The sequence below is a fragment of the Rhineura floridana genome, chromosome 20 (genome assembly GCF_030035675.1).
Source record: "Rhineura floridana isolate rRhiFlo1 chromosome 20, rRhiFlo1.hap2, whole genome shotgun sequence".
Classification (NCBI taxonomy): Eukaryota; Metazoa; Chordata; class Lepidosauria; order Squamata; family Rhineuridae; genus Rhineura; species Rhineura floridana.
In genome coordinates, this window is record NC_084499.1 from 20,344,332 (window position 1) to 20,356,903 (window position 12,572).

Below are 12,572 nucleotides of genomic sequence, written 5' to 3' on the forward strand. Positions count from 1 at the left end.
CCTGTTCCTCTCCCAAAGCTACAACTCCCAGAGTTCCTTGGGAAGAGGGATTGATTGTTAAACCACTCTAGAAATTGTAGCTCTGTGAGGGGAACTGGTATCTCCACAGCTCTCAGCATCCGTAACAAACTACATTTCCCAGGAATCTTTAGGGGAAACCATGACTATTTAAAGTGGTATGATACTGCTTTAAATGGTGCAGATGTGGCCATTAATTCAATAATATAGATGCATTGTGCAATTCTTTCTCATTTTATAGCGATGGCCAAGTTGACTTTTTTTTTTAAGACACTAAGAAGGGAGACAAAGACAAGACAACTTTTTGGTAAAGTGGCAGAATTGTATTGATTATACTAAAAGATATGGTTTAGTCACCAAATATGAGTTATGAGTTTACAATGTTTTAATGAACAATATCTGGAACTGTTTTCTTTGAAAGTGTGTTGTTTATGTTGTGGTTATTATGGGATGGGGTTGATTTAAGAATTCCCTGACCTTCTTTCTCTGAGGCCAGCCTTTCCCAACTAGTGGGCCACCAGTTGTTGTTGGACCACAATCCCCATCTTTCCTGACCATTGGCAATGCTGGCTGAGGCTGATGGGAGTTGTGGTCCAGCAACATCTGGTGGCCCACTAGTTGGGAAAGGCTGGCCTAGGCTGAGAGGTCAGAGGCTTAGGGCATCATCGCTTTCTCTTGTTACAATCAGCAGTTTTCTTTGCATTTGAATTTTGCAGGTTATGACAATAAATAATATTTTTTTTAAACCAACCAACCAACAACTCATTCTCTACCAATAAAAACATTTCTATGCTATCCTTCAGCATGTTAAGATTTCACTATTAACCCCCCCCCCCGACAAAGATAAGAAAACAGCAGATGCAACTTGGAAATGCTTAACGATAGCAGTATCATCAGGAATGATCAAATTTTCACCTCTACACAACCATTACTCTGTGATATATTGAACAGGATCTTATCCTCTAAAAGCTGGTCCAGAGAGACTGTGTGTGGTCTGAGACTGGACACTGCCCCCTGCTGTTGTTTGCAAAGGTGCTTCGGTGTGTTGCAGCTCCGGGAGCAGAACTGGTCATGCGTGCAAAGGGGGGCTTGTTTTGAAATGAGCCTCCCTTTGTGGAGGGTTCTTTGTTCTGCCGCTGTTGCCTTGACCTGGCCTCATCATCACAGAGGTGTTAAAGGTGGCTCTGGCTTGTGGACCACTGCTGGGGGGGGGGACTCATGCTGAAAGCTCCTCCAAGAAGAAAATAAAGAGACCCTTCCCATGGGATTGTGTTTTTCCCCCTAGTATGTATCTTTTTAAGAACATCAGAAGAGCCTGGCTGCTGGATCAGGACAGTAACCGCTCTAGTCCAGCCTCCTGTCCTCAAAGTGGCCAACCAAATGCCCCAAAGGGAAGCCCGCAAGCAGGACCTGGGCGCAAGGAGCACTCTCCCTTCCTGCAGTTTCCAGCATATTCAGAGACATACTGCCACCGGCAGTGGAGTTGAAACATAAGAAGTGCCCTGCAGCTGGATCCAGTCAAAGGGGGCCCATCTAGTCCAGCCTCCTGTTCCAACAGTGGCCAATCAAATGCCCCTATAGGAGCAGAGTACGACAGCAGTGCTGTACCTGCTTGTGATACCTGGCACCTTGTATTCAGAGGCACACTGACTCCGACAGTGGAGGGAGAAGACCGTAAGAGCCTGGCTGCTGAATCAGTGAGATGCAACCCAGCCATCATGGCTAGTAGTCATTATTTATTTATTTGGAAAGACATTTATAGGCTGCTCAATCGTACATCTCTCTAAAGCGGTATGCATCATGAAATTATTGAACAGAACACAGCTCACATCCACAAAGGTTTTTTGTTTTTTAAAACCCAAGTCTGTCTAAGATAATTATCAATAAATCACTGTTTAAAAACAGTAAGACTTTTAAAAGCAAACACAGATTGCTAAATGGCATGTCTGGGTAGGCTTTCTGTTTTTTTTTTTAAAAAAACTAATGCTGTTATTGCTTTAATTTTTATTTATTTATTTATTGCTTTGGGTCGCTTTTCTTTCTAAAAAGGTACGCCCAAGTGAATCAATCAGTCAGTCAATAACAGGAGTATAGAAGCTTCCTATACGTTTGTATTTACTATTACATTACTATACATTCATATCTAGAACTTATAGCATGCCCAGTAAAGCGTGTGGTTGTGCAGTGTCTTGTACACCAGTATGTGACAAATGGCCTCCATCTATCAATGTTTTTATCAACAATGAACAGATGGAAACAAATGGTGTTGTGCAACGTGTCAGTCGGCTTTCAAAGCGTCAGCAAAGGAGCGCCTGAAGGCAGTCACATCTGCACAGAAAGGAAAGTGGAATGCTGGCATGATTCAAAGTTTGGGGCAAAGAACATAGAAATGGTGACGAGGAAGGAACATTAATGAGAGACTCACTCGAGACAAGGCGGGGGGCGGCGGAACAGGTGTTTCACTAAAGCCTCACTCAGGGTGGCCAGGCCACACGTTGGAAAGCAGGTATTTATTCTGCTAATGAACGAGCAAGAAGGATGCAGGTGCAGGCAGGACGCAAACAGATGTGGGCGAGGCAGAAGCTAAAGCCAAGCCTGGAAACAGACGTCATAGTTACTGCATATGTGTATATGTGTGTATATATTGGGGTGTGGGACCTCAGGTGTGGGGCCATCTAGCTCAGTGTTGTCTATCCTGACAGGGAGTCTCTCCCAGCCCTATCTGGAGATGTAGAAGACTGAACCTGGGACCTTGTGATACAAAAAAAGGGTCCTTGTTGCATGCATTTTCATGCAGACATACAGTTTACTGGGGGCCCAGTCATCAAGGCTCCTGTTCCAGCCTTGCTATCAGGGATCACTGGAATTATTATTATTGTCGTTGTTGTTGTTATTTCATTTGTTGGTCACCTCATATCCAGCGGTCTCTAGGCGACTTACAACAACGGATATTAAAACATGCAATATAAAACAGATTTTAAAATATCCAATAAAAAACCTTAGAACCCAAACGAAAGAAACTAAGTAAAGGTGGAAAGTCCCTTGCACATGCAAGATGCAGAACATGTGTTATGTCTCTGCCTCCCCTTCAAATTCGGGGCTATCATTGTGCATGGTCTGGAGACTCCTGCTGGTACAACATGCTGTGGCCAGATTATTAAAATCTTGCACTGGCTGCACATATGACACCAGGCCAGGTACAAAGCCCTTAACAACCTGGGTCCAGGATACTTTAAAGACCAGCTGATCCCTTATACCTGGGCCCAACCTTGAAGATCTCAGGGAGAATCTCTATTGGTGGTGCCCCACTGTTCGGATGCACGGCTTGGAAAGACTAGAATCTATACATTCAATGTTCTGGATCCCAATATTATGGATCTCTCTCCTGGCTGAGATTAGAGACACCCCCCCTTTGCTCAATTTCAAGCACTTGACAAAAGACAGCAGGTATTTGAAGGTAGCGTTCGGTTTAATGACTTTTTAAATTGTTCTTATTCTTTGTTTCTTTTGGGTCATATCCAATCCTGATCCTACTCAGAGGAGACCCATGGAAATGAATAAACATGACTAACTTAGGTGACTAACATAGGTCCAATAATTTCAGTGGCTCTACCCTGAGTAAAACTCAGTTGGCTCCAGTTCTTTGTTTCATTTGTTTTGTTTGCAAATTTATGCACACTGCTTAGAATAAATGCCTCAAATCAGGCATGGGGAACCTTTGGCCCTCCAAATGTTGCTGAACGACAACTCCCATCAGCCCAGTCAGCAAGCATGCCAAATGGTCAGAGATGATGGAAGTTGTCATTCAGCAATGTCGGGAGGGCCAAAGGCTCCACGAAGTTGCCTTAATATGAAGACAATAAATAAAAAAGACAAAGATTTCAGGGCCTGTGAGTCTCCGAAGCCCTGGAACTTCATAGGGACAGAGATTGGGAAGTGGGGTTAAGTGAGTGTGTCCTCCACAGAACACCTTCAGTTCACTCTTAAAAGTGGTACCCAATCCTGCCCAAAGGCTTTTATTTATTTTATTTTATTTTTATTTATTTATTTATTATTTGATTTATATCCCGCCCTTCCTCCCAGCGGGAGCTTTGCAAGCCCAGATCTTATATCCAAGCCACCTGCCTTCCCCAGAGCTAGCAACTTTGCAAGCCACCCGTTTGCAGTCATTGTGAGAATGCGCGCACAAACCTGGTCAGCTTTCTCTCTCCACCCACCTCCTATCTCTTCACTCCTTTCCTTCATGCCTCGCCGGCTCTGGTCCAACCCTAACCCTCTGTCCAGGTCCGCAGCTGTGAATTTTATTTTTTTTAAAAAAGCACCCTTTGGAATGTTGCCTAGTTTCTGAGAACTGCAGCATTTTTTATTGCTCTGGAGGAGAAAGCAGGGGAAGATCTCCAGAAGGACCTGGCTCTTAATAACACCCATTGACTGATGGGGTTCCTTTGCCAACAAGATTGTTGGAGGTGCAGGTTGACCAATCTGTCCATTTTACTCTCTGTCCCACATTATTTCCCCCAGATTGCCCTCCGTGTGCATCAGTTTACTGTTGTTTTTAAAGCCTTGCATGAAAACTGGTACGCATTTTCGTTCTGATTTCTCAGAATATACCCAGTTTTGAATGTAATTTTTACATAATATATGCATTTTACAAGCAATGTTCCCCAAATGAATTGCATCTTTGTATGTTATGTTCACTAATATATGAATTTTAGGGGCACATTCCCCCCCCCCGTATGCTTTCAAAAAAATCTGTTGGAGAATGATACCTCAAAATTTGGGGAAGTGCAAATTGCAAATAGCGTTTCACCCGGTTCAGGAAGTGGGAATTCAGTAGGCTGACATTCAAACGCAAACTGTGCCAAATTTCTCTCTGTATGCACCTTACTGTGCAAAGATCTGTTGCTCCGCCCACCTTTGGCCACACCCACGTTTGCCCCTGGCCTTGCCCCTGGCCTTGCCCACCATTGCTGCCACCTAAGGCCCCTACAAGTGTTGCCCATGTGAGAATGTGGCCCTTGGATGAAAAAACTGTTCTTGGCTAAATAGCCACTTGGCCTGACCCTGTAAGGATGTGTGTGTGTGTGTGAGAGAGAGAGAGTGAGTGTGTGTGTGTGTGAGAGAGAGAGGTTCTAACTGTTAGAGCCATACGACAATGGCACCAATGACCTAGGGAGGTAGTGTGCTCTCCGACACTGGAGGCATTCAAGAGGCAGCTGGACAGTCATCTGTCAGGAATGCTTTGATTTGGATTCCTGCATTGAGCAGGGGGTTGGACTGGATGGCCTTATAGGCCCCTTCCAACTCTACTATTCTATGGGAAGAGCCTTTTTTCTCTGTGTGTTTCTTCTTCCTTATCTGATGTGAGATAGCAGGCCCAGGAGGTGCCTGCATTCCTGATGTTTGACTGACATCGCTCGAGGCTCCCTCTTACATTTGGAGTTGGAAATATATATCTATATATATATTCATGGCCCACAGAGACAAACATCACCCCAGGGCTACAATTTCCTGTCTGCTTATTTTTTAGCTCCTTTGAGTTAATTTCAAGGCTGTAATTACCGTTTTGGGCTCTCTCTGGTGCCGAACTCACAGACTCTGGGACGTTGGCAAGGCTGATCCCTCCCTTTAGTCGGGCTATCTAAGGATAATTTTCTCATCACAGCCTCTCCTTTGCTTATCTGTTCCCGGAGCCCTTGTCTCTTTTCAGCTCTTGGCTCAGCCTTCCAGACCATTGTGTTGTTTTGTGAAATAAAAAAAGAAGTGATTGTTGACCTAGCAAAGAAAGGGTTGCCTCTTCAGCATTCTGCTTGTGAGTTAGTTAAATAGTTTGCAAAGCTCTGTCAGATGCCAGGTGTTTTCTCTGTTTGTTCAGCAGGGTTTCCTGTCAGGTATTGCACTGAATAAGGCCAGAATCCTATAAAACATAAAAAACATAAAATCCTATAAAACACAAAAAGAGCCCTGTTGGATCAGGCCAAAGGGGGCCCATCTAGTCTAGCATCCTGATCTCACAGTGGCCAAACAGACGACCTAACGGGAAGCTTGCAAGCAGGACCTTTCAGCTTCAGCAACTTTCATCATCACGATCATTTTATTTGTATGATGCCTTTACACACACACACACACACACACGCAAATTGTGCTCAAAGCGGCTTTCAGAACAGAAATGCATCTCCACGTCAACAATTGCAAAAAACAATTTCATAACAAAAACAATAAAACAGTAACATAGCAATTATAACAGCAAACAAAAAGAGCTTTTCAATACTATGATCATAGCTCTGTCTATTTCCCATTTTCCCAAATCAGTTCCCCACATTACTGCAGCAATCTGCGATTTTAAAAATTTTTAAATTTAATTTTGTAAAAAAAATTCTTCTCCTGCTGGGAGGAAGGACGGGATATAAATCAAATAATAAATAAATAATAAAATGAATTTTAAAATCCTGATGAAAATTCTCCAGCATTTTGCTGCAAAGTTCTCCTAATAAGCATGTTTTTGTAGGCAGTTTTGAGTAACATACACATTTTTCCAAGCCGCTCCTCATCAGAGAATGCATTTTTTCTATGCTGTTTTCACTCATGTATTCATTGTTATGCGCAGGTCCCCTAATGTATGCATTGTTTGTAAACATTGGTTGGCAAATTGCATTGCAAAATTCAGATAAGTGCGCATTTTGAAGGATGGCCGGGTTTCAGTTCTCCTGTTGTTTTGGAAATGGCAAATCTGACAGATTTGGCTTGAAATGTGAAATGCAGTTTCACTTTGTTCCCAAAAACACCCCTCCTCTGATGTTATTCAGTCCTGCAGGAGTTTCTTCTAAGGCTTCCAAAGGCTGGGGCCACTTGTGATTCCCAGCAACTGGTGTTCAGTACCATGCTGCCTCCATCAGTGGACACCATCATGTCTGGTGCCCAATGATAGTCATATCCACCATGAATTTGCCTAATCCTCTTTTAAAGCCATCCAAGCTGTTGGCCACCACAACTTGTGGAGCGAGTTCTATAGCCAAGCTACGTGCTCTCCCACTGAACTCGAGGGGACCATGAAAACTCTTCAGTATTTCAGTGCCGATTTCTGCAGTTTTGACTAAGGTACATATTTGTTCCAGCAGTTTCTCCAAACACAAAGCATTTTTAATGTTATTCTCACCAATATGTTCATTTTTGTGGACACTTTCTCCTAACAGATGCAATTTTGTAAACTTTGTTTGCTTGGAGAACTGCGTAGCAAAATTTGGACAAGTGCAAATTTCAAAGGATGGCTGTGTTTTGGTTCTCATGTACTTTTGGAAAGTGTGAATTGGGTAGGTTCAGCTTTAAATGTGAACCAAATTAGATTTCTCCCACAGTTGCAAAATATTAAATATTTTAAATATATTAAATATTGAATATATATATTCAAAAGATCTTGGCTCCTCCCACTGGTCCTCCTCTGGCCCCACCCCTTACCCAGAGATGTTTGATGGTGCAAGTTGGCATCTCTGTTGTTAAGCTACGTCAAAGCTTAAGCTGATGTATGTGCTGCTTTGTGGCCCGGCCTGCACTCTTTTTGTCGTCAGAAATGTGTAGGAGTAGCCCTTGGTTTACACAATGAATTCTGCCAACTGTCCCAGCTGAGAGTTATCAGACTGAAACCTGGCAAAGTATGCAGGACATAATTCTATGTTTCGAGTTACATGTTACCCGGTTTCATTTCTAATTCTTTTCGTTCAGATGCCGCTTTCCCGCAAAATGCCATGCTCAAAGTGACTCACAGAATGCACACTGAAATGAGCAATACAGGCATCAGAAGACACTGACTGGCAGCAGCACTAGGGTGTCAGGGAGGGGCTTTCCTAGCACTACCTGGAGATGCTGGAGATTAAACCTGGGACCTTCAACATGCAAAGCAGGTACTTGATCACTGGGTTATGATCTCCAGCAGCAGTCCAGAGCACGGCAAAGAGGGAGTGGGCCTTTTCAATAGTGCCCTGGTCTATGGAATTCCCTCCCCAGGAAGGCACACCCAGTGCCATCCACATTGGCCCAGAGGTCCAAGAGTCTACGTGTAGGCTGCCTGGCAAATCATGACCATTTTCTAACCAGCTTCACCCAGCACTCAGGATGGAAAAAACTGTCAGTTTCCGTTCTCTCGATTTCTCATTTTTCCAGTCTTAAATTCGGTTCTCCACATTTCTGCAGCAATTTGCGAGTCTATTTTTAAATCCTCATAAAAATTCATCAGCATTTTTGTGCAAGTTTCTCCTAATAAATACATTTTTGCAGGCAGTTCTGACTCACGTCAGCATTTTTGCAAGCCCTTTCTCCTAACATAGATGCACTGTTGCATATTAGTTTCGTCTATGCATTTTGTGCACATTTCCCCCTAATGTGTGCAGTTTTGACCAAAACTGCTTGGGTAGAGAACTACATTGCAAAATTTGGATAAGGGCAAATTCCAAAGGATGGCTGGGCTTCAGCTCCCATATTGTTTTGGAAAGTGCTGATAATTTGAATTGGAGAGATTCGGCTTGAAATGCGAAATGCCATTTCACTTTGCTCCTAAAAACACCTCTCCCATGATGTTATTCGGAGTCCCAGCCTTGCAGGATGGCTGAGTTTTAGTCTGAATTTTGAAGCGTGGCTGTGTTTGAGTTCTCATATTGTTTTAGGAAAGCGCGGATTTGATAAACTGGCCTTTAAATGCAAACTGAACTGACTTTCTCCCCCACTCTCATCCAGCACACGTGCAGCATAAACCAGCCTCCAAAGTGAGCTGGCACAGCACATTCACTTTAACGCTGCTGAACCTCTCAAGCGCAAAATATATATAAGTAAATGGCAAGGTTGGCTTCGCATGTTCCACACAGGTGTATCCTATCTGTGCTCGATGCTGTTTTTTGCTCCACGCTGCAAAAGCACCCGGGTAGTAAATAACATCTGCTTGTAATTTCTTGCTCCAAAAAAGGAGAGCAGCTCCCCCCCCCCAGTTGCGTGCGATTCTCTGCCTGTGATTAATGACACACCTGTCCAAAGGCCCAGCCGGCTCAGCACATCCATCCCGGGCAGGTAGGTCATTAATCACTTCATGTGGATTGGGCTGGGTTGATTTACTGGAAGCAAAGAAATTGGCAGCCCGTCTGTGTTCTTTTTGCCTTGGCTCGTAGAATGTGCCTCTGTAACAATGTGGAATCTGGAACCACTTTTTGTAGGGGTTAGGGATGGAATGATCTGTCAGTTTCACTTCTCTCCCTTGCCAGTTTTTCTCATCTTAAAGTCGGTTTTCCACATTTCTGTAGCAATCTGCAATTTTTTTACTTAAAAAAAATCCTCATGGAAGTTCTTCAGCATTTTTGTGAGAATTTCTCTAAACAAATACATTTTTGTATGCGGTTTTGATGAATGCACACATTTTTTGCAAGCAACTTATTCTAATATAATGTATTTTTGTATGTTAGTTTCCTCAGTATATTCATCTTGTGCACACTTTCCCTTAATAGATTCATTTTTGGAACCACTGCTTGGTTAGAGAACTGCATTGCAAAATTTGGATAAGTGTGCATTTCAAGGGATGACTGCGTTTCTGTTCCCATATTGTTTCGGAAAGTCCAGATGTGATAAATTCAGCTTGAAATGCAGACTGAATCAAATTTCTCCCACATCCCTATTAGGGATGCTCTGAGTAAGTTCCATGGTTTTCTGCTTCCAGACAAACATCTATTTGTCGTGGATATGTGTCCCAAACAGGCTGTGGGTTTAAGAATATCACTGTGTTATTCAATCTATGAAATAACGATAATGACAATGCAACTGGGTGGCCAGGCTGATGTGCATTTAAGCCAAGTGGTGACAACATTGCTGTTGGCACACAGCAAAGATCCTGATCTTCATAGAACTGCTTAGAGCAGGATCCAACCCTTAATTCCACCCCCCATGGGCCAAATTTGATAGGTGGGTGTGGCCTAGGGTCCAAATGACTTTTGGTCATAATGGCACATCAGATTGAAGGGGGTCACTAGTACACTTCAGACTCGGTGGTTTATCAGATTCATTATAGCCTGTGTTTGATCACACTTCTATGTGCAAAGGCTGCATTTTGGTTCCCGAGCATGGTTCTGCAGCAATGTGGATCCCCCCCTCCCACATCTCTCCCTGGAATTCCACTTTGGCAGGCCTTTTTCCCTTTAATTATCCATTTGCTAAGTAAACAGAGTCAACCTGGCAGCCTTGGAGGGCATCCTTGGCATGGCATTTGATTGATTCCTGCCCGTGACGCAAAGGTGATATCAATTTGGCAGAATGTTTATTTATTTATTTATTATTTGATTTATATCCCGCCCTTCCTCCCAGCAGGAGCTGGTGAAGGTAATGTTGCTGGCAGGCTTCACATTACTTTGGTATTTTTTTTCTGTTTTTTGCATCACAGACACATCTTCAGGCCGAAATCTTGATAACCCTCTGCACCCCCAGCTCTTCCAAGCCTTTTTTTAAAAAATAACTCATCCACCAAATCTGTCTGCAGAAAACTGACTAGCTGTGTGTGTGTGTGTGTGGGAAAGCACAATGCCTGAAATCCGTGGTGGTGGTTGAAGGGTGGGGGCATGCTGAACTTTGGAGAGACATCTCTGGAAGGCTGGAGTGTTCCTCACCGCCAGTCTGCCTGACAGCTATAAAACTGACTCAAGTTGACTCAGGATAACCACTAAACACCTCCTCCTTGTTGGAAGCTGAGGTCCCTTGGCTGCCCTTTGAAGTCTGAGGAGAGAGGAGAGAGGGAGGGAGGGAGTGTGCCTGCAACTCCCGCACCACCACCTCCTGCTCAACTGCCTCTCATTTTCTCCCCAGCCGTCCACCGAGGAGCCTGTTGCACCTGGACCCCTGAGCCATCTTTTCCCAGCCATTTGAAGCAAACATCTGGCTGGAAGGGTGTGCCTCACGTTCTCCAAGGTAGGACTTTTCATCTTCACATCATCGATTTTTCTTTTTGCTGATGCAAAGAGAACACAATGTCTCTCTCTGTGTGTATGTATGGATCTATGGAGGGGGAGGGTGGTTTAAAGGTTTAATTGCACGCTGGCTTCAATGACTCCAAACATACACACAGAGAGACATCCCCTAAATTGCTTAGTGGGGAAGCGACAATGCGTTTGGTTCTTCAGAGACAGAACAATTCTCAGAAGCTAGGTGCTGTTGTGAGGCTGCAGACGGTTATATAATACGAGTCTAGTGAGAGCAAATGGGCAGCAGTTTCAACTTTTTCCTCTGCATACTACTTAAGTGCATTTTCTTGGAATGTTTTACCTGCCCCCAAATAACCAAAACCAGAGAGGCATTTTGAAACCATTGTTGGACTGATGGAGATTTTCTTCTTCAGTATATATAATAGTACTCTCTCTCTCTCTCTCTCTCTCTCTCTCTCTCTCTCTCCAACCCCCATTCCCTGTCGTTTGGACTGAATGAAGAATAATTATTTTACTGGCTGTGGACCAGAGGTGGCTTGAAGCTCTAATGAAAACCAACTGTTTTGGGTGAGTTTCAACCACCTGTCTCCAAGACAAGCAGCCAAGAACTCTAGGGCTTTAAATTAATCAGTATAGATTCTGAGCATTGGGAATCCAACTCGAGGAAGACCAGAGACAACAGTGACATGGCGAAGTGGGAGGGAGTGGGTGAAAAGATGAGACTCTTTTCTTGGGACCCCATTGGCAAACCCTTAGCAAGGCTCCGCAGCCAAAAATTGAGGCAGGCTTTGTGGACTACTGCAGAGGGGCCCTCCAGAGGTCATTGCACTGCGGCTCCCGTTGTTCCTGACCATTGACCAGGCTGGCCGGGGGCGGGGGCGCTGATGGGAGTCCCACAGCCTCTGGAGAGCACCGCATTAGCAACCCCTGGGGTTTCAATGACAGGATGCTTCCTTATGGGGTAAGATTTTGGGGTTGAATCCTGGCCATGTTCTTCACTGGATATTTTTTGGGGGGAAGGGGGGAGATCTATAGGGGAGACTGGCCCATGAGGGTGAATGGGGCACTGTCCCATCCAGCTGTGCCAGCCGGGACCTGCCTGCCTTCTTCAGAACATAAGAAGAGCTCTTCACCAGCTGGATCAGGCCAAAGGGGCCCCATCTACTCCGGCCTCCTGGCCTCACAGTGGCCAACCAGATGCCCATTTTGGGAAGCTCCCAAGCAGGCCCTGAGCACAACAGCAACTCTCTCCACTTGCAATTCCAGCCACTGGTCTCTAGAGGCATCCTGCCTCCCACAGCGAAGGTAGAACATGTTGATTCTTACTTACGACCAGTCCATGGGCAGCCCAGCTTCCCCCCACTTAATCTCAGTGTTGACCTTGCAGAACAGGCATGGGGAACCGTTGACCCTCCAGATATTCCTGAGCTTCAACTCGCATCAGTCCTACCAAGCATGGCCGATGGCCAGGGTTGACGGGAGTTTTTTTTGTTTTTATTTATTATTTGATTTATATCCCGCCCTTCCTCCCAGCAGGAGCCCAGGGTGGCAATAGTTCAGCAACATCTGGAGGGCCAAAGGTTCCCCACACCTGCTGTAGAATTCAGC

General features: G+C 44.5%; 1 protein-coding gene across 2 annotated transcripts in view; it reads left to right on the top strand.

The window, feature by feature from the left end:
* The first annotated feature begins 10,734 nt into the window (after positions 1-10,734).
* The window catches only part of ADAMTSL2 (ADAMTS like 2), a 41,513-nt gene continuing 39,675 nt past the window's right edge, over positions 10,735-12,572 (top strand). For both annotated transcript variants that reach the window (XM_061604105.1, XM_061604106.1), the window contains exons 1-2: positions 10,735-10,950; positions 11,466-11,531. In XM_061604105.1, coding sequence (XP_061460089.1) covers positions 11,512-11,531 — 20 coding nt within the window. In that variant the 5' untranslated portion in view covers positions 10,735-10,950; positions 11,466-11,511. The remainder of the gene's footprint in view (positions 10,951-11,465; positions 11,532-12,572) is intronic.